The sequence below is a fragment of the Salmo trutta genome, chromosome 6, assembly GCF_901001165.1.
Source record: "Salmo trutta chromosome 6, fSalTru1.1, whole genome shotgun sequence".
In the NCBI taxonomy this organism is placed as follows: Eukaryota; Metazoa; Chordata; class Actinopteri; order Salmoniformes; family Salmonidae; genus Salmo; species Salmo trutta.
This window is the reverse complement of record NC_042962.1, coordinates 54,813,635-54,836,774: the sequence shown is the minus strand read 5'-3', so window position 1 is coordinate 54,836,774 and position 23,140 is coordinate 54,813,635. Positions and strand designations below refer to the sequence as shown.

The 23,140-nt window shown below is 42.7% G+C and overlaps 1 protein-coding gene across 1 annotated transcript; it reads right to left on the bottom strand.

The window, feature by feature from the left end:
* Nucleotides 1-1,024: 1,024 nt before the first annotated feature.
* Nucleotides 1,025-18,891, bottom strand: LOC115196333 (actin-related protein 2/3 complex subunit 2-A). The gene is made up of 10 exons (XM_029757069.1): nucleotides 18,577-18,891; nucleotides 17,559-17,593; nucleotides 17,313-17,425; nucleotides 15,458-15,503; nucleotides 13,502-13,688; nucleotides 12,098-12,191; nucleotides 10,187-10,313; nucleotides 9,734-9,834; nucleotides 9,175-9,275; nucleotides 1,025-1,237 (listed from the first exon to the last, which is right to left on the bottom strand). The coding sequence occupies exons 1-10, from the start codon at nucleotides 18,648-18,650 to the stop codon at nucleotides 1,216-1,218; spliced, it is 900 nt and encodes a 299-aa protein (XP_029612929.1). The 5' UTR covers nucleotides 18,651-18,891; the 3' UTR covers nucleotides 1,025-1,215.
* Nucleotides 18,892-23,140: the final 4,249 nt, after the last annotated feature.

The following is a 23,140-nucleotide window of genomic DNA, read 5'->3' as shown; positions in this document are numbered from 1 at the left end:
CTATCCCTTGAAAAGAAACTCATGGCTGACAATGATCTAAGGAAATGAGGTCTGAAGTTCTAAGGAACGGTATCTAGATGAAACGGGAAAAAATAAACAAGAAAACAACTTTGGTTGATGACGTGAGATGAAGTTCTGTCAAACAAGGACTGAAGTTGTAAAGATACTAGGACATGATGGCAGGTATCGACAGGTAGCCTAGCGGTTAGAGAAGCCAGCAACCGGAGGGTTGCCAGGTCGAATCCCGGGTCTTAAGAGAAAAATCATGTGTGAAGTTAGCTGGCAACCTGTATGTGTAACTTTTTGTCTTTTGGAGGAGTTGGGATAAAGTGCAAGTCACATTTCTGTTGGACCTTGTACCTGTACAATTGGACAAATAAAGTAATGTTAATGTGAGATTAAGGTCTGTGAAACCACAACACAGAAAATAATGATTTTTATAAGACTGGTTTATTTTTCCAATGACAATGGTACAGACAACATGGAAGCATAGAGAGGAGGAAAGAGAAAGAGAGGGGTTCTGAAGTTATGGCCACCACCAGGGAGGGAGAGAGAGGAGGGGTTCTGAAGTTATGGACACCACCAGGGAGGGAGAGAGAGGAGGGGTTCTGAAGTTATGGCCACCACCAGGGAGGGAGAGAGAGGAGGGGTTCTGAAGTTATGGCCACCACCAGGGAGGGAGAGAGAGGAGGGGTTCTGAAGTTATGGACACCACCAGGGAGGGAGAGAGAGGAGGGGTTCTGAAGTTATGGCCACCACCAGGGAGGGAGAGAGAGGAGGGGTTCTGAAGTTATGGACACCACCAGGGAGGGAGAGAGAGGAGGGGTTCTGAAGTTATGGACACCACCAGGGAGGGAGAGAGAGGAGGGGTTCTGAAGTTATGGACACCACCAGGGAGGGAGGGAGCAAGGTAAGAGTACCAAATGGAGTAAAAGATATCGTATCAAAACATTTCATATTTTTTATATATATATTTATATAGGACTAATAATTATCTTTTAACTATGCAAAGGAAGGAATGCCCTTTTTATTTGTTTAAGCCTCGATTTCTACTAAGAGACAACTTTATTCAAAGAGGAGACAACTTTATTTAAAAAAGACACAGGATAGACACGCGGGGCTTTAGGGGCCTGTGATCCTGTCCGATGTGGAGTCGAGTCTCAGTGTGGCACGATTGGGCGTGTCCAGGGGTCAGAGTGCGCGTGTGGACCAGCCTCAGCGGGAGAACGTCTTTCCCCTGAAAACAGACAAAAAAAAAAGTTAGCTAGAAATCAATTAAAAAGTCTTGCCACACAGACACTTTATTGGCAGCTCGCCCTAAAGCCTATTCTACTGAGGGATTGGGGCGGCAGGGTGGTTAGAGCATTGGACTAGAAGGTTGCAAGTTCAAATCCCCAAGCTGACAAGGTACAAATCTGTCGTTCTGCCCCTGAACAAGGCAGTTAACCCACTGTTCCTAGGCCGTCATTGTAAATAAGAACTTGTTCTTAACTGACTTGCCTAGTTAAATAAAGGTTAATAAAAAATGACTGCTTCTAGGTGTTTTTCCTTCAATGTTTTAAAGGAAAACCCTCTCGCCCGCCACGAGGTCCAAGGTAGGCTCCTCGTTGGCGCTGACTAGGTGACAAACTTTTTGAAAGATATAGTTGACAGCTGAAGGCAGATACAGTTCCTTCAGATAGGATATATATACACCCCACGACTTATTCCACATTTGTTGTGTTACAGCCTGAATTCCAAATATATTTCCCCCCCCCATCCATCTACACACAATACCCCATAATGTCAAAAAGAAAACATGCTTATTTTACAAATGTTTGAAAATGTATTGAAAATGCCTCCCGAGTGGCGTAGTGGTCTAGGCACTGCATCACAGTGTTTGAAGCGTCACTACAGACCCGGGTTCAATCCCAGGCTGTGTTACAACCGGCCGTGACTCGGAGTCCCAAAGGGCGGCGCACAATTGGCCCAGTGTTGGCCGGGTTAGGGGAGGGTTTGGCCTGGGGAGCTTTACTTGGCTCATTGCGACTCCTTGTGGTGGCCTGGGCACCTGCAGGCTGACTGTCAGTTAAACAGTGTTTCCTCCAACACATGGGTGCAGCTGGCTTCCGGGTTAAGCGGGCGGGTGTTAAGAAGCGCAGTTGGGCGGGTCATGTTTCGGAGGACACATGACTCAACCTTCACCTCTCCCGAGCCCGTTGGTGAGAAAAGGGGGGTAAAATAAAGAAAAAACATATATACGGTACCAGTCAGAAGTTGGGACACCTACACATTCCAGTTTAAAAAAAATATATATATTTGTACTATTTTTACATTGTAGAATAACACATGGAATCATGTAGTAACCAACAAAAAAAAATGTGTTAAATCAAAATATATTTTATATTTGAGATTCTTCAAAGTAGCCACCATTTGCCTTGACAGCTTTGCACACTCTTGGCATTCTCTCAACTAGCTTCATGAGGTAGTCACCTGGAATAATTTAATTAACAGGTGTGCCTTGTTTAAAGTTCATTTGTGGAATTTCTTTCCTTCTTAACCCTCCTGCTGTGTTCCTGCTCGAATTGGACCGATTTACAAGTTCTCTCTGAAAAATGTAGTTCATTTAACCTGATTCTCATAAGGTTACATGACTTTGTCCACACAGGGCATCTGAACACACCAAATACATGATGATTTTCATAACATTTTGGGTGTTTTATTTAACTTTTGTACACCTATGGTGTTCCCGGTCAAAAATGACCGGTCATCAGAAATGAATGGGTGAGACTACAATTAGTGTATAAAATTGAGTTCAGGCACATGCCCATTCATCAGATGGACACACTTCCTCTCCCAGACCCCACATACATGTGTGTTTGAGCACACACACACACACACACACACACACCCCTCACTCCCCTTCTTGGCTTCCATGGCAACCCCCACAGGAAACTTTCCTTAACATATATCTTTCCCCCATGGGAACCACATTCTCACAAACAAAATCGCAACATTGTTTCAATAATATATAGAACTTCTCACAGCTCTGGTATAAAGCTTTTTTGAGGCCTTGCTCACAGTCCATTCTGTGGCAGCACAATGACCAAACGATATACTGTATGTGAGGCTCTTGATCATATCTTTCATAATGACACTGGTGAGGAGGAGAGAGTCCTTGTTAAACTTTGACACAAAGTAGTCTGTGATAAATAGCACAATATGTTTCACCTGAGTATTTGTTATAGTCAAAATAATCCATACATTATAGTTTTTTTTACTCAAAAACAAGTTGTATGAGCTCAGGTCAATGAGGCCTACAGGCCATAAATAGCAAATAGAAGTTCAAAACGTCTAATGTTCACAAGAACTTAAGTTGATAAAAAGATCTAAACACAACATTAGGTGATAATAAATGTATTATGGATTCATAATCAGCTATAAAATGGGGACGGTCATTTTGGACCAGGAACACATAATTCATTCAATGAAACAAACACAACATGAAGGATAATGCGCTTGAGCCAATCAGTTGTGTTGTGACAAGGTAGGGGGATATACAGAAGATAGACCCATTATGGCAAGAACAGCTCAAATAAGCAAAGAGAAACGACAGTCCATCATTACTTTAAGACATGAAGGTCAGTCAGCACGGAACATTTCAAGAACTTTGAACGTTTCTTCAAGTGCAGTCGCAAAAACCATCAAGCGCTATGATGAAACTGGCTCTCATGAGGACCGCCACAGGAAAGGAAGACCCAGAGTTACCTCTGCTGCAGAGGATAAGTTCATTAGAGTTACCAGCCTCAGAAATTGCATCCCAAATAAATGCTTCACAGAGTTAAAGTAACAGACACATCAACTGTTCAGAGACTGTGTGAACATGGTTGAATTGCTGCAAAGAAACCACTACTAAAGGACACCAATAAGAAGAGACTTGCTTGGGCCAAGAAACACGAGCAACGGACATTAGACATTAGGAAATGATTCGTCCAAATGCGAGTTTGTTTCCAACCGCCGTGTCTTTGTGAGATGCAGAGTAGGTGAATGGCTGATCTCCGCAATGACTGACCTTCATGTCTTAAAGTAATGAATTGTCATTTCTCTTTGCTTATTTGAGCTGTTGTATTGCCCCAAACATAACACTTTTTTGTATTCAGAACTAAAATGTAATTGCTTTGCCACATTTTCCACAGCATTACTTCAGTGCCTTGTTCCAAACAGGATGCATGTTTTGGAATATTTGTATTCTGTACAGGCTTCCTTCTTTTCACTCTGTAAATTAGGTTAGTATTGTGGCATAACTACAATGTTGTTGATCCATCCTCATTTTGCTCCTATCATAGCCATTAAACTCTGTTTTAAAGTCACCATTGGACTCACTGTCATATCCCTGAGCAGTTTCCTTCCTCTCTGGCAACAGAGTTAGGAAGAACATCTGTATCTTTGTATTGACTGGGTGTATTGATACACCATCCAAAGTGTAATAATAGCTTCACCATGGTCAAAGGGATATTCAATGTCTGCTTTTTACATCTTTAGCCATTTTCCAATGGGTGCCCTTCTTTACAAGGCATTGGAAAACCTCCCTGGTCTTTGTGGTTGAACCGGTGTTTGAAATTCACTGCACGACTGAGGGAACTTACAGATAATTCATTGTATGTACAGAGATTAGGTAGTTATTAAAAAATAATGTTAAACACTATTATAGCACAGAGTGAGTCCATGCAATTTATTATGTGACTTGTTAAGCCCATTTTTACTCCTGAACTTATTTAGGCTTGAATCCTTATTGACTCACCACATTTCAGCTTTTCATTAATTTGTAAAACATAAAAACATAATTCCACTTTGACATTATGGGGGATTGTGTGTAGGCCAGTTTAATCCATTTTAAATTGAAGCTGTAACAGAAGGTGGAAAAAGGGGTGTGAATACTTTCAGAAGGCCCTGTAGATTAGGGCTGACAATATAGTCGACTGGTCGATTGTTTGGTTGATAGGCTGTTAGTCGACCTAGATTTCTTTAGTCGAGCAAAACATCATTGTGATTTTAAATCATGGTGTACAAGACACCCGTCTGATTCGTGCCTGTCTGAGTGGACTGATCCATTGTGGAGGCCTTGGGGATGGCACAGTCCAAGACGTGCTACTGGAATTGTATATGGTTACATTATGTAAGAACAACGGTGCAACAGAAATAAAAATATCATTTTAGAACAAATGCGCTTTCTCCCGTGTTGGATAGTGGTCGCGGTTGTGAAACATCAGTGCGCTGTATCTACAGAAATAAGACAGATCCTACTTCTGTTGCCTGTTTGAGTGTTAAAAACCTACTGACACTGAGCACCAAGCCTCACGTAACAATTTCACAAATTCAGACGTTTTTAATCTTTGCTATGCTGAAATAAAGGCTATACACCTTTTCCGTTAGACCAGCCTCTAGTATTATTTAGTGTCGTTTACACGGTTACAAATTGCCTGAAATTATATTTTCCCTTATTGTTATTATAATAATTTATGTCTATGATTAGTAGGTTTAGTTTAGCAGCCTTATATAACCACCATCAGGCTGTAGGCCTAAGAGCCATCCTGTTTAATACCATAACTTACTTAAGCCTATATTTTAATAATTTATTTGTTCATGTCATCACACAGCATGAGTCAATCATGATGTGAAATGCAATCAAGCAATTTAGTTTATTTTATTTTTAAAGCAACCATTGAATAATTAGCATAAACAATAAATAGGCCTAAACCATTCCATTTCGGAAATTGCATTCACGAACGCGACTGTTTAGTCCTTGCTGCAATAAAGGCTTTACAAAAAAACGTTAGAAACACACACTGGTATGCTTACCATTATTTAGTGTTGTTTATATTGTTCCTAACAGTCACAAAACTTATATTATAATCTAACAGCACCTGTTTGGCACATATAGATCTAATATGGACACAGCGCTTCCTAACTACCATCCTATAGGTTCTCTCCAACCCTGTTCCTGGAGAACTACCATCCTATAGGTCCCCTCCCCAACCCTCTTCCTGGAGAACTACCATCCTATAGGTTCTCTTTCCAACCCTGTTCCTGGAGAACTACCATCCTTCCTATAGGTTCTCTCTCCAACCCTGTTCCTGGAGAACTACCATCCTTCCTATAGGTTCTCTCTCCAACCCTGTTCCTGGAGAATTACCATCCTTCCTATAGGTTCCCTCTCCAACCCTGTTCCTGGAGAACTACCATCCTATAGGTCCTCTCCAACCCTGTTCCTGGAGGACTACCATCCTATAGGTCCCCTCCCCAACCCTCTTCCTGGAGAACTAACATCCTATAGGTTCACTCCAACCCTGTTCCTGGAGAACTACCATCCTATAGGTTCCCTCTCCAACCCTGTTCCTGGAGAACTACCATCCTATAGTTTCTCCCTCCAACCCTGTTCCTGGAGAACTACCATCCTATAGGTTCTCCCTCCAACCCTGTTCCTGGAGAACTACCATCCTATAGGTTCTCTCTCCAACCCTGTTCCTGGAGAAGTACCATCCTATAGGTTCACTCTCCAACCCTGTTCCTGGAGAAGTACCATCCTATAGGTTCTCTCTCCAACCCTGTTCTTGGAGAACTACCATCCTATAGGTCCTCTCCCCAACCCTCTTCCTGGAGAACTACCATCCTATAGGTTCTCTCTCCAACCCTGTTCCTGGAGAACTACCATCCTTCCTATAGGTTCTCTCTCCAACCCTGTTCCTGGAGAACTACCATCCTTCCTATAGGTTCTCTCTCCAACCCTGTTCCTGGAGAATTACCATCCTTCCTATAGGTTCTCTCTCCAACCCTGTTCCTGGAGAACTACCATCCTTCCTATAGGTTCTCTCTCCAACCCTATTCCTGGAGAACTACCATCCTATAGGTCCTCTCCAACCCTGTTCCTGGAGGACTACCATCCTATAGGTTCTCTCTCTAACCCTGTTCCTGGAGAACTACCATCCTTCCTATAGGTTCTCTCTCCAACCCTGTTCCTGGAGAACTACCATCCTTCCTATAGGTTCTCTCTCCAACCCTGTTCCTGGAGAACTACCATCCTATAGGTCCTCTCTCCAACCCTGTTCCTGGAGAACTACCATCCTATAGGTCCTCTCTCCAACCCTGTTCCTGGAGGACTACCATCCTATAGGTCCTCTCCCCAACCCTGTTCCTGGAGAACTACCATCCTATAGGTTCTCTCTCCAACCCTGTTCCTGGAGGACTACCATCCTATAGGTTCTCTCTCCAACCCTGTTCCTGGAGAACTACCATCCTATAGGTTCCCTCTCCAACCCTGTTCCTGGAGAACTACCATCCCAGCGCTCCATAACAACTTTTTCTTGATCTCCAGTACTTACTACAACTAGTCAAATTTATTCCAGACATCTGACTTCCCTTTTACCTCCTGTGCAACCAGTAAACATTCCCGTTTTGAGTTTGTCACGTCCTCTGCATCCATTTTGCTGTCACGTGTGTTATGGTGTTCAGAGTTTGTTATAACCAATTTATTGATGTGGTTATGATATGCTATAGGTCAGGCCCTATTGGTCACATGCATGCGAGGGTTGAGAGCAAGGGTTGAGGGAATACGCAATATACACACACACTGTTGATGTGTGGTGGTCGCTGCAGTAGAGAGGAGAGAGAGAGAGAGACAAAGGGTGTTCGTCACACAGTCGCTCAATGTCTTTTTTAACACAGCAAGTCTGAGCCAGGCCCGGCACAATCAAATCAATTGCGGTCGGACTCCCTCTATTCATTTGTGTGTCTTAATTATTGAATCAAACACTTCGCTTAAAGCATCAGACAAGCTCAGTACATATAGTTGATTTGATTAAAAGACATTCGATGCGTCTATATGGAAAAATACACATTTAAAAATGTTGACCAATCGATTGGTCGAAAGAACAGACGACTCTTGGTCAACACACAAAAGGTCAACACCTATGGCCTTCATGCAGGAGTAAAAAAAAAATACAGATACCACACCTTCCGCCTAAATGTTGACCCAACCATGTCAACTACCGCTGACTAAATCCCAGAATGTGAAACAAGAGTACACCCCTGCTTCCTTCCACCCAGAGCAGAGCTCCCTGAGGAACAGTGGCATAGAATTCCCCGGAGTCACAGTTAAATATTCATATTTAGACAAGGGCTCTTCTGTTTCAGACAGAGGGGGAGTGCTGGTCAGATCCACAGATCCCACACAGCAATAGGGACCAAACTGAGTGTGAGTGGGGGGAGCTTGTAAAAATTCCACCTGAGCCCACTTCAAACAGCGTTGCTAGTGTCAGAGCAGTTCTAGTAGGACACACACAATGAACGAACAAACACACAACTGTTGAAATAAGACCGCCCTCACAAACACAGTAGCCTACAGACAATAGAACATTACAGGAGGGTTCTAAGGAATCTGTAGAATCTATTCTTTTATCAGCTTCTAAGGAATCTCTGCAATCCATTCATTTATCAGCTGTGGTTTGGGCGAAGGCTGCAACTTGGTACCAGAGATGTAGAGAGAGCACACACTTCCACCCTGGCTGTGTTCGGTGGTATTTAATTAAGAAAGGAATGTCGAGGTGGGCGAGGGACGTGAAAATATTTCATACACAACATTTAAAAAAAGCATTATCAGGGACAATAAGATCTGGGGACATGGTGAAAGTAGCCAGTGTGCTTCAATAAATGACAACAGATGAACTGATCTCTTTGATCTTTGAGAACAGGCTGCACTCACAGGCACACAGTCCCAGCAGGGTGAATTTCCCATATGACTTGATTTTAAAGGACAGAAGTGTCCTACAGGCAGTGCTGCTAGCTAGAGTCAACATTAGGTCACCCACATCCCAGTGAACCCAATGGCTGGCAGTGGAATAAGCCAGACCTGGGTCCAAATAGTATGTATATTTTTTCAACTACTCTGAACGTTTTGTTCGAGCATTGGCTGGAGTGCCAGGTGGGCGGGGCTTGCACTTTTGGGACTATTCCATTAGTTCCAGGCAAGCTCAATCAAGCACAGTGCAGGACCATATTCTAAAAGCATCTGAGAGTAGGTGTGCTGATCTAGGATCCCCCTCCCACATAAACATGTAATAGTATCCATAGTGAGCTAAAAGGCTAAACTGATCCTAGATCAGCACTCCAACGCTGAAGTGCAGAGCAGCAGGAACTTACGACATGGTCTTCATCTCCTTCTTCTCAGCGTCTGGTCGAGCCCTGTTCAACACCTTGAGGAAGTCGGAAGTCTTAGCCCTCATACGTGTGTGGATGTAGGCCTGGGGGGGGGGGGGGGGACAGAGACATACCTTAATACACACCTACTGAACCAACAGCTCACTGACACACACTAACTGACCTCAACTCATACCAGGCAGGAATCTGAAAAGCACATATTTACACACCTGTAACTTTTTACAATGGAAAGCCCATCAGATACCTTTATGATCACAGACTGCAGCGTTTTACCATGCTAGTGCCGGTAAAGTAGGGCAGGTAAAGCAGGGCCCTAGTTAGGACAGGAAAAGTTATTCCCTTAACCCTTGCTTAATCTATGTCCAGAAAACTGTTCCTTTACATGGTAGTGCAGGTACGGTAGGGCCCTAGTAAGGCCAATAGTTAGTGCTCATTTTGGAGCACTATATTGGGTAGTGCAGGTACAGTAGTGTCCTAGTTAGGGCAGTGCAGAAGTTGGGACTAATAGGGTCCTAGTTAGTATACTAGTTAGGGAAGTCACCTTGGAGCACTTTATGTGGTAGTGCAGGTAGTCCCTGAAGGTGTGGATGAGGTTGATGGTGTTGTCTCTGGCGTTGGCATTGGTGTGACGTGGGAACAGGACTGAGAGGACAGGAGAAATAACACATTACCACAAAGACATTGGAATTAGGCTGATGACTGACCTGATATTCAAGCTAATGTTTGTTTATGATCATCCACTGACGACTTTCTATCATGTCACTAGCGTTAGAAACAGACTAATTAATTGCATGTCTAGTTTAAGTAAACAAAATATATATTTAACAGTCACACAATTCAGCTCTAGGCACTATCTTGTACAGTACACCCATGTAATTCCCAGGAAGGCCCAAAATGCCATTTGGAAGAGTCCAGGAATCAGAAGGGAATAAGCAGGAAATCCAGAATCCTCCAGCCAGGATTTGTGGAAAACCTGGGAAAGGTTGGTACAGACCGAAGGTGATGTAGCCGATGTTGTCTCCAACGGCAGCGTCAGTGTCCTTCAGCTCCAGCGGCGGCTCCCGGTGGCTGAACAGAACCTGGGGGGCAGTGTGACTGGCTCGCCGACCCTCCTTAAACTCCTACAAACAGAGACAGATAGAGCAACACAGACAGACAGTGAGACACATACAAAGAGCGACACACACACACACACACACACACACACACACACACACAGACAGTGAGACACATACAAAGAGCGACACACACACACGGTTGTCCATGACAAATACCTAATAGTGTAGAGAGCAAATAAGATATTTAATAAATCATTTACACAGACATGGAGAGGTGATGGGGTTTCATCATTACTGGAGTGAACTACCTTTAGGCAACAGCGCAAAGATACTTTGGCACCCTTTCTCCTTTTCACAACTACATACTGTATTGTAATTACATCATTTTGTACCGTACTCGTTTTGTACCAAGCTCGTTTTAATCATGTGAGAGGCGGTTCCTGTTAAGGGTAATAAACTTGAGTAGGGATGCACGATATCAGCGAACATATCGGAATCGGCCGATATTAGCTAAAAATGCCAATGTCAAAGCTGACGTGCATACCTATAACGTAGGTAAATGATGTAATGACGCCACGTAACATTTTGTGCTACACAGTATTCCTAACCTAGCCCACAATGTCTGCTGTGTGGATCGAGCAGTCAACAAGCCGAACAGTCATTTGAAAGAGTAAGAACATTTCAGCGAGACAACTCAAAGGCCAAATCCATTAAACGGCAAGATAATAGAATTCGTTGTCCTTGACAACCGTTCTCTGTCGTGGGTGATGTTGGCTTTCACGACTGGTCGAGCACCGGTACACACTACCAAGTGTGCTATTTTTCAGATATTGCCCTACCGGAGTTACACAGTAATAGCGTCACGACTGACATTTGGACCAGCGATATCAGCCCCATGAGCATGCGGAGTCTGACAGCACAGAGGGTCGTCGAACCGTATTTCATGCTCATGAATGTGCTGGTTGTCACACTGCTGCTGCCATTTCAATGGTATGTGAGAACATGTTTGAAACATGAACACACTAGCTAGCTCCATTCGAACAACTGACTGGAGAAATAAGCTCATCAACAGCAGACGTGATACCCTCTGTCATGGCATTGAAACGCCTGCTCGACAAAACTGCCCACACAGGCTGTGAACAAGCGAGTCGGTGGCATTCTCTCTTTACTGTGTCGCCACCATGCTCGATGCTAGTTACAAGGACCACTACCTCGATGCAGACAAGAAACAGGGTTTACGTGATATGTTACATACACAGCTGGACAAGATGGAAGCGGACATAGTGACAGTGCGCACCGAGGAAGAGAGGCCACGGACAAACAGAGCTGAAACTTCAGTGCTTGACATGTATGATGAAATCCTGGTTGAGAATGAAACGACTGAACGAAACAGCACAGCAAGTAAGTGAAAGAAATGAGTTTTGATGATGTTTTACTGGTAATGGGGACAGACGTACATGCCAACAAGATAACTTTGTCAGTGTGGTAACCTTTATTTTACTAGGCAAGTCAGTTAAGAACAAATTGTTATTTTCAATGACGGCCTAACAAGGACAACGCTGGGGCAATTGTGCGCCACCCTATGGGACTCCCAATCACGGCCGGATGTGATACAGCCTGGATTCGAACCAGGGACTGTAGTGACTCCTCCTGCACTGAGATGCAGTGCTTTAGACCGCTGCATCCATGTGTGTTTTAACTATTTAACTGTACTAAAATGCTTAAAAGGCCGCTAAAATGTTAAATATCGGTATAGGGTTTTTTTGGCAAGGAAAATATTGGATATCGGTATCGGCCAAAAATGTCATATCGGTGCATTACTACTTGAGAGAGAAATATTGTTTTACCTGCATGAACACTTTCCCAAGGATGACATCATCGTCGTCTTTGAACACAGTGCTGAACACCACTGTCACTCTGTCCTTCTTGGCCTCCAGATACCTGAGGACAAACACAGAAACATGTCAACAACCAGTAGTCACCTCAGTGACATGGAATACTGGCGGTAAAAAAAAGGGTTTCTTGGATTTAAAAATGTATACAGTACCAGTCAAAGGTTTAGACACCTACTCATTCAAGGGTTCTTATTTTTACTATTTTCTACATTTTAGAATAATAGTGAAGACATCAAAAATATTAAATACAACATATGGAATCATGTAGTAAGCAAAAAAAAGTGTTATACAAATCAAAATATATTTTATATTGGAGATTCTTCAAAGTAGCCACCCTTTGCCTTGATGACAGCTTTGCACACTCTTGGCAGTCTCTCAACCAGCTTCATGAGGTAGTCACCTGGAATGCATTTCAATTAAGAGGTGTGCCTTGTTAAAAGTTCATTTGTGGAATTTCTTTCCTTCTTAATGCATTTGAGCCAATCGGTTATGTTGTGACAAGGTAGAGGTGATATATTACATTAAGACCAGTCCGTATTGACTGGTCTTAATGTAATGGACTGTTGTTTCTCTTTGCTTATTTGAGCTGTTCTTGCCATAATATGGACTTGGTCTTTTACCAAATATGGTAATCTTTTGTATATCCCCCCACCCCACCCACTACCTTGTCACAACACAACTGATTGGCTCAAATGCATTAAGGAATGAAATTCCACAAAATTAACTTTTAAGAAGGTACACCTGTTAATTGAAATGCATTCCAGGTGACTACCTCATGAAGCTGGTTCACAGAACGCCAAGTGTGCAAAGCTGTCATTAAGCCAAAGGGTGGCTATTTGAAGAGTCTCAAATATAACATTTGTTTAACATTTTTTGGTTACTACACGATTCAATAGGTCCTTTTTCATAGTTTTGATGTCTTCACTATTATTCTACAATGTAGAAAATAGTAAAAATAAAGAAAAACCCTTGAATGAGTAGGTGTTTTTAAAACTTGACCGGTAGTGTGTGTGATTGAGATATACACACACACACTTCAAAACCTTATTCCTTATGATTTTTGACAGTTTCACCATTTATGAATGTGTTATTCAATGTGTTTTTATGGGCCATAGCAGTAAAGGCAAAATTCTATATTTTAACAAGTAATTGTTTTGATACCTACAGGGGTCCTAAAATTCCAAATCAAATAGCTAAATGATCTGTCATGACCACCTCAAAACAATTACATATGTTTTAGTAGAACCCCCCCACCCAAAGCCTCAGACTTTTAGTGGTCAACAACAAATAGCATCCTTGTTTTTGTTTATGGTTACTTCAATACATTTTCATCCAGGCAGTGCAGTGGCCACCTACATGGACTCGTCGTCTCTGTAGTGGACCACGGCCCTCTTCTCTCCCTCCTTGCCCTCCTCCTGGAACTTGAAGTACTTCTCAAACACCGAGGCAAAGCAGTTCCTCTTCAGCATGCCTGCCTGGTGGATCACTTCCTCCTTGTTGGCCGGGACCGCATCCAGGTCAAAGAGCAGGGACACGTTGTAGCCTAGGAGACGGCCAATCACAGACAAGATCAGCTATTGTTCAATATAATTATTAAATCGCTAGAAAACTTCTTAGTAAGAGGTTTACTATCTATGACATGGTGTCAATCGTGTGTCAATCTCTGAGGGGAATGGGGGTCAAAAACGGCCTATAGCAAATTACAATACGAATAAAACCCAAATTCTGCATTGACTTTCCAACAAAGTAAACTATTAAGCAAAAAAAAATAATGAACAACGTGTTGGCCTAAATGCAAAGCGTTAGACCTGGTGCCAACCAAAGACAGCGTATCACCCAGTAAACACTATCCATAGTTTCAATCCCGGAGGAGGACGTGGGTGCATGGTGTTATTTTAATTGAATGTGTCTACACTTCAGGCTGTGGAAAAAACGAAAGCAGGAAAACAAGAAGCAGTTGTTTATTTTTTACATTTGAGTCATTTACAGTCACAGCTAGGTGGTGGGACAACCACATACTGTATCTCAGTCACAGCTAGGTGGTGGGACAACCACATACAGTATCTCAGTCACAGCTAGGTGGTGGGACAACCACATACTGTATCTCAGTCACAGCTAGGTGGTGGGACAACCACATACTGTATCTCAGTCACAGCTAGGTGGTGTCACAACCACATACAGTATCTCAGTCACAGCTAGGTGGTGTCACAACCACATACAGTATCTCAGTCACAGCTAGGTGGTGTCACAACCACATACAGTATCTCAGTCACAGCTAGGTGGTGTCACAACCACATACAGTATCTCAGTCACAGCTAGGTGGTGTCACAACCACATACAGTATCTCAGTCACAGCTAGGTGGTGTCACAACCACATACAGTATCTCAGTCACAGCTAGGTGGTGTCACAACCACATACTGTATCTCAGTCACAGCTAGGTGGTGTCACAACCACATACAGTATCTCAGTCACAGCTAGGTGGTGTCACAACCACATACAGTATCTCAGTCACAGCTAGGTGGTGTCACAACCACATACAGTATCTCAGTCACAGCTAGGTGGTGTCACAACCACATACAGTATCTCAGTCACAGCTAGGTGGTGTCACAACCACATACAGTATCTCAGTCACAGCTAGGTGGTGGGACAACCACATACAGTATCTCAGTCACAGCTAGGTGGTGTCACAACCACATACTGTATCTCAGTCACAGCTAGGTGGTGGGACAACCACATACAGTATCTCAGTCACAGCTAGGTGGTGTCACAACCACATACTGTATCTCAGTCACAGCTAGGTGGTGTCACAACCACATACTGTATCTCAGTCACAGCTAGGTGGTGTCACAACCACATACTGTATCTCAGTCACAGCTAGGTGGTGTCACAACCACATACAGTATCTCAGTCACAGCTAGGTGGTGGGACAACCACATACAGTATCTCAGTCACAGCTAGGTGGTGTCACAACCACATACTGTATCTCAGTCACAGCTAGGTGGTGGGACAACCACATACTGTATCTCAGTCACAGCTAGGTGGTGGGACAACCACATACTGTATCTCAGTCACAGCTAGGTGGTGGGACAACCACATACTGTATCTCAGTCATAGTTAGTACATTTTTCCTGAATAAAGTAGCTACCAGCAAAGTCAGTCGTAATAATATAAGTAAAGTGTGGGTGTTGGACCTCCGTAAGGGATAGGCTATATGACGCGCTGTTGATCATTCTCTGAGTAGTTGGAGTCATTAACATTGTGACAGTGGTAACTTACATAGGGAGAGTGGACCGTAGTTACATAATACTTACACGCCTCGGGTGAAACCAGGAAGTTCCCATAGACCCGCTTCAGCAGCTGAAAGGAGGGAGGGATTTGGTGTGTTATTAGGGCCAGTAACAGAGAGCAAAGGCACCAACAGAGTCAGACACCAGCTATGCAACATCAGAGAGCTAGAGTGGACTGGTAGGGATGGATGTCTCAGTGTAGATAATGGTAAGGGGAGATCATAAGCCTTCCCCTAAAACAACGGTTACCTGTCAATGTGGAATCACTGAAATGTAGCCCATGTTCTGAACAAAAAAGGCAATAATATGCAAATGCAGCTTCCACATGTCAAAACAGAGATGACATAACTTCTATTATAAGAAGCTGTACTGCAACTCAGTTTCCTTTACAGTAAAATTGCAAGAGTGCACCATTGTGACACATGTATTTATGTATTGTGTAAATCTATTATGTAACACGTAAAGCAGAACATTTCTACACGAAAATGTGTTTTGTTGTGGGTTAGTGAAGAAAGGTGACAAGGTGAACCAAATGTACATTGAGTGACTGAAAAGGACAAGGCTTGATTAGCTGAACATGTTCTCACAAGGCCACTTTGTTTTTGCAGTAGTTAAACTAGCTTTCTATACCACTACAACGAAGAACGGAGCTTGAAGTAGGATACAAGGCAATGAAGGCAGACATTCATTTTCTATGGTCAGGTGACAGGACTGGGACATGATCTGGTCCTTTAAAAAAAACACACCACTGTGCAGCAAGTGATATAGGTGTTCCTTTCCACAGCTCTTTTCCTCCATGATCTTAAAGTGCTCGACAGGTAAAAGCAATACTGTTAAAACCTATCCAGTCCTTTGATCCAGTAGTGCTCGCAGAGAGTAAGAAAACAAGGACTGGTAGACTACAGGAAAGCAGTCATGGTGTTCATTAGGCAACATTTAGCTGTCTCAGTCAGCACTTCCTCCTTATAGGGTGAGTCAGAAAGCACTTCCTGTTTCTGTAAGAAACCACTGCTGCTGCTGCTTTCTTCCATACATGGTGAGGATGTACAAAGCCCTGACATCCTGCTTTACAGACATTTCTCCCTTTTCACATAAAATAAACACATCTACTCAGACACACATTTTAAACTACAATTGAAGCTATGATGAGTGCCATGGGTTAGTTTTCAAGCATTACATTTTAGTAATTTAGCAGACACCCTTTTACAGAGCAACTCACAGACGTGAGTGCATACATTTTCATCCTTAAAAAAAAATATATGTGACTCGTTTCAGGAAACTAGCTGTATGTCGCACATCACTACTTCACAGGAGCAGCATTTGAACGTAAACTTTATAATTCATTTATCAAAATGCATTTTTTTTGCAAGAAATGCATTCTGGAACAATGCCTTAATAACAAACTTGTATGCCATATGGAAACACAAATAAAGTTGTTAAATTACGAGCCTAGTTGGTTTAGCCATGGAAAAAGACTGCATCCTTCCCGCTAGCAATGATTGGCTGAGAAAAGGAGTGGGCTGGACATGCTGCGAGACGAGTTCGGATTGGTCTGCCATGTAATGCGCTTCTGTCTATAATATGAGCTGGTCAGTATGTGTAGGTAATCCTTTTTAATGCTGATTTAGTGTTGCTCTCCTCTTTCTGGAGGACTGAGTTCTGAAATCAGTGGAATTAGAGTAAGATAGCTAAGGAGACAATCCTGGCATTTGATTGCAAATATGCAGATGGAGTCCAAAAGTTAAATAATTTCCTGTGGGAATCAAACCCACAACCCTGGCGTTGCAAGCGCCATGCTCTACCAACTGAGCTACACGGGACATATCTGTAGATTGAACGGAGGGCAAGGGAGGTACAGATGCTGGTGTGTGTGTGTCACCTCATCAGCTCCGTGCTCCTGCAGCTCCTTGTAGAACTTGAGGGAGATGCTGACCATCAGCTTGGTCTTGTCCCCATCGGGGTTGGAGATGTGGTAGAGGACACCATCAAAATCTACAGTTCAGAGAAAAGCCACCAGTTACAAACAAGCACCCACCTGGACAACTCACTCCTGAAAATAGCATAATATTGTTAAAACTGCATGGTACTGCGTGGAAATATTAATAACCACTAGTCCTTAACTCACCTGCAAATGTCACCTCCACTGCCTCTGGTTTAGTCCTACAAATTGAGAGGATTACGTGTCAAATATGTATGAAACTGAATGCATGATAATATAACAAATTCGGCCATGTTTTGTTGAGTAGGCTTAACTAATAACAACGCTTAATTTGCTGCCAGTATAATAATATTCTGCAGCAGCAGTTACCATGTTGGTATATTCGTGTAAACCATTTTGGTTTTCGTGCAACTTGCAATTGTATTTCAAGAAAGCACTCCTTGGGGTTTAGAGGTTGTCTATAACTGCAGCTCCTCTCCCCAGAGAGTTGCACTGACAAGACCCAACTTGGGGATGCTGGAATGCGGAAGAGGCCAACAATGCGATGGCTAATATATTGCTAGCTATATTCGTTAGCAGCTATCTAGTCTGAGTATTCATTTCCTTAAATTGAACGAGTCTAGCTAATACAAGGTTAACCCATAACGATACGTTCTCTTTCTCAATTCAAAGCGAGGAGAGATGAACGCAAACTAGTTAGCTAGCTACTATACCATGAACTAGAAAAGCAGGTTATTTTATTGCGGTGATTAGCATAGCAGCCAGCGATATGTATAGTTAGCTAGCTAACAACACGGCTGGACATATTTGTGAAAAATGGAAAAATCGGCAGTTCATTGGGACAAAAACTGAGGGGATGCCGACAAGCACACGTAAGCTAGAGTTCGCTTAGCGTTACCCCCGTATTGGGGCTAGACAGTTGTCAGAAACGCTTCCCCTGCCCAGCTAGTCTAGCTAGCCAAAGCTAACCAGTGACAGACACACCCCGTTATTCCGGCTAAGCGATGTCTCCTGCAGAGGCGCGTGCCACTTGATTCGGTTAAATCAGAATATTACTGTACGTGTCAAATCTATAGTCACTGTTCTGTCAATTCCACCAGCCACACATTTTCCATCCATCATTCATTGTCGAGCAAATAATAAGATAAGGCTACTGTTAGCTATTCGGTAGCTAGCAAGCTAGTCTGGAACAATGATTTCTCACCCATTGGATGCGCTGTCAAATTTCAACGTCAGCGTCTCTTCTATAATCCGGTTGTTGATTTCTAGCAGAATCATTGCAGCGGACTGGGGAATACGTTTAAATCGAAATATAAAATTTGTTTCAGATCCTAAGGCTTTGTGTCAAATTCTGCAAATGTTTCTTCCCTGACAGACCGCTTCCGCCGAGTCTTCCGTCTCTCGGCTCTTCCGCTTATTTCATTCCGGACCCTAAAGCAAGGTTGCTTACAGCACTGCCTGTAAGATTGTGTCTGATATTGGTCTATATATAAAATGTGCACACTGATTGCGTCAATTTTTTATTATAAACTGGGTGGTTCGAGCCCTGAATGCTGATTGGCTTAAAGCCGTGGTATATCAGACCGTATACAACGAGTATGACAAAACATTTATTTTTGATGCTCTAATGACATTGGTAACCAGTTTATAATAGCAATAAGTCACCTCGGGTGTTTGTGGTATATGGCCAATATACCACAGCTAAGGGCTGTATCCAGAAACTCCACGTTGCATCGTGCGTAAGAACAGCCATATACCACACCCCCTCGGGCCTTATTGCTTAAATAACTGCTCCCCTTCCTTTGGTGTTTTTGATTGATAACAAAACACATTTCAATTGTTCATGGTTCCTTCTTACTCCTAGTAATAGACCAACCACAAGTTTGTAATGTAGTAGGCTATGTAATGCATGTATTAAATATACTGTATATATACAGTATCAGTCAAACGTTTGGAAACATCTAATCATTCAAGGGTTTTTCTTTATATTTACTATTTTCTACATTGTAGAATAATAGTGAAGACATCAACATTATTAAATAACACATATGGAATCATGTAGTAACCAACCAAATGCTTTGCCTTGATGACAGCTTTGCACACTCTTGATATTCTCTCATCCAGCTTCATGAGGTAGTCACCTGGAATGCATTTCAATTAATTTGTGGAAATACTGTGCTTGAGCCAATCAGTTGTGTTGTGACAAGGTAGGGGTGGTATACAGAAGATAGCCCTATTTGGTAAAAGACCAAGTCCATAGTATGGCAAGAACAGCTCAAATAAGCAAAGAGAAATGACAGTCCATCATTACTTTAAGACATGAAGGTCAGTCAATGCGAAACATTTCAAGAACTTTGAACGTTTCTTCAAGTGCAGTTGCAAAAGCCATCAAGCGCTATGATGAAACTAGCTCTCATGAGGACCGCCACAGGAAAGGAAGACCCAGAGTTACCTCTGCTGCAGAGGATAAGTTCATTACAGTTACCAGCCTCAGATTGCAGCCCAAATAAATGCTTCACAGAGTTCAAGTAACAGACACATCTCAACATCAACTGTTCAGAGGAGACTGCATGAATCAGGCCTTCATGGTTGAATTGTTGCAAAGAAACCACTACTAAAGGACACCAATAAGAAGAGACTTGCTTGGGCCAAGAAACATGAGCAATAGACATTAGACCGGTGGAAATCTGTCCTTTGGCCTGATGAGTCCAAATTTGAGATTTTTGGTTCCAACCACCGTGTCTTTGTGAGACGCAGAGTAGGTGAACGGATGATTTTCGCATGTGTGGTTCCCACCATGAAGCATGGAGGAGGAGGTGTGATGGTGTGGGAGTGCTTTTCTGGTGACCCTTTACTTGCTTAAACAGCCGACCAATCAGCATGTTACCAACCCGTAATAAACTTCTGGGAAAAATGGTGTTTGACCAGATACAATGCTATTTCACAGTAAACAAATTGACAACAGACTTTCAGCATGCATATAGGGAAGGACACTCAACAAGCACAGCACTTACACAAATGACTGATGATTGGCTGAGAGAAATTGATGATTCAATTATTGTGGGGCTGTCTTGTTAGACTTTAGTGCAGCTTTTGACATTATCGATCATAGTTTGCTGCTGGAAAAACATATGTGTTTTGGCTTTACACCCCCTGCTATAATGTGGATAAAGAGTTACTTGTCTAACAGAACGGAAGCCTCTCAAACATAATCCAGGTAGAATCAGGAATTTCCCAGTACAGCTGTTTAGGCCCCTTGCTTTTTTCTATATTTGCTAATGACATGCCACTGGCTTTGAGTAAGGCCAGCTACTACAACGACTGAAATGACTGCAACACTTAACAAAGCGCTGGAGTTAGTTTCGGAATGGGTAGCAAGGAATAAGTTAGTCCTCAATATTTCCAAAACTAAAAGCATTTTATTTGGGACAAATCATTCACTAAACCCTAAACCTCAACTACATCTCGTAATGAATAATGTGGAAATTGAGCAAGTTGAGGTGACTAAACTGCTTGGAGTAACCCTGGATTGTAAACTGTCACGGTCAAACATATTGATACAACAGTAGCTAAAATGGGGATAAACCTGTCCGTAATAAAGCGCTGCTCTGCCTTCTTAACAACACTATCAACAAGGCAGGTCCTACAGGCCCTGGTTTTGTCGCACCTAGACTACTGTTCAGTAGTGTGGTCAGGTGCCACAAAGAGGGACTTTGGAAAATTGAAGTTGGCTCAGAACCGGGCAGCACGGCTGGCCCTTAAAAGCACACGGAGAGCTAACATTAATGACATGCATGTCAATCTCTCATGGCTCAAAGTGTAAGAGAGATTGACTTTATCATTACTTGTTTTTGTAAGAGGTGTTGACAAGCTGAATGTACCGAGCTGTCTGTTTAAAATACTAGCACACAGCTCGGACACCCATGCATACCCCACAAGACATTCCACCAGAGGTCTCTTCACAGTCCCCAAGTCCAGAACAGGCTATGGGATGCGCACAGTACAGCATAGTCATGACTACATGGAACTTTATTCCACATCAGGTAACTGATGCAAGCAGTAGAACCAGATTTAAAAAGCAGGTACAAATACACCTTATGGAACAATGGGGACTGTAAAAAGACACACACAAAGGTACAGACACATGCATACGCACACATTGTGATATTGTTGTATGGTGGTATTGAACATTTTGTGTTGTGGATATGTGGTGTAGAGATGTTATATGATGTACTGTTTTATCTTTAGCTCGTTCATTACAAACATAGTTCACTGTTTTATCTTTTGTTTTATATGTAATGTTGGATCCCAGGAAGAGTAGCTGTTGCCTTGGCAGCAGCTAATGGGGATCCCTAATAAATACAAATACACTGTCAGCAATTTATTTAGAATTCAAGGCACACTTTAACAGCACGGGTACCACAGCATTCTGCAGCGATATGCCATCCGATCTGGTTTGTGGGACTATCATTTGTTTTTCAACAAGACTATGACCAAAACACACCCTCAGGCTGTGTAAGGGCTATTTGACCAAGAAGGAGAGTGATGGAGTGCTGCATCAGATGACCTGGCCTCCACAATCACCTGACCTCAACCCAATTTGGTTGTGAAGTTGGTTGTGAGAACGCCAAGAGTGGGCAAAGCTGTCACCAAGGCAAAGGGTGGCTACTTTGAAGAATCTAAAATATTGTAATGAACACAAGGGGAGACAGAGTGCTAGTTTCATTCGCCGGGCTCAAAAGATGTTTATTGCAAAAGACCACAGGAGGAGGCAGGTAGCTGGGTCCAGGGCCAGGCAGAAGGTAATACACAGGGTGTCCAAAAGGGCAACAGTACAGGCAGGGAAAAGGCTAGTAACGTAGTCCGGGAGATCAGGCAGTAGGTTGATAACAGGAAATCCGATAGGCTAAAGTACAGGCAGGGAATAGGCAAAAACTATCATACACAGAAAGAGTAAATCACGGGACACAGTGCGCTCTGAAAGACGTGTCACGAAACAAACAATACCTCACAGTGATGGGGTGCAAAGAACTGAACTAAATAGTGTGTGATAAGGTGATTAGAATTCAGGTGATTGGGATCTGGAGTGTGAGCTGGAAAGTGAGCTGCATTCAGGGGATCTACGTGTTTGAGGGTGTGAGTTGGAAGCAGACGTTACAAATATAAAATATATTTTGATTTGTTTAACACTTATGGTTACTACATGATTCCATATGTGTTGTTTCATAGTTTTGATGTCTTCGCTGTTCACTGTTATTCTACATTGTAGAAAATAGAAAAAATAAAGAAAAACCCTTAAATGAGTAGATGTGTCCAAACTTTTGACTGGTACTGTATTGTAACGCCCTGGCCATAGAGAGGGGTTTTTTGTTCTTTATTTTGGTTAGGCCAGGGTGTTACATTGGGTGGGCGTTCTATGTTCATTTTTCTATGTTTTTGTATTTCTTTGTTTTGGGCCGTGTGTGGCTCCCAATCAGGCACAGCTGAAGTTCATTGTTGCTGATTGGGAGTCACACATAAGGAGCCTGTTTTTCCTTTGGGTTTTGTGGGGGATTGTTTCTGTTTCTGTTTTGTATTGCACCTGACAGTACTGTTTGGCTGTCGGTTTTCTTGTTTTGTATAGTGTTCTTTCGTCCATTAAATTCCGTCAATGATGAACACTAACTCCGCTGCGCCTTGGTCTACTCTCTCTGCCGACAGCCGTTACATGTATACAGTATATACAACTAATGCATGCTATATGTAGGCTTATGCAAATGAATGCAACT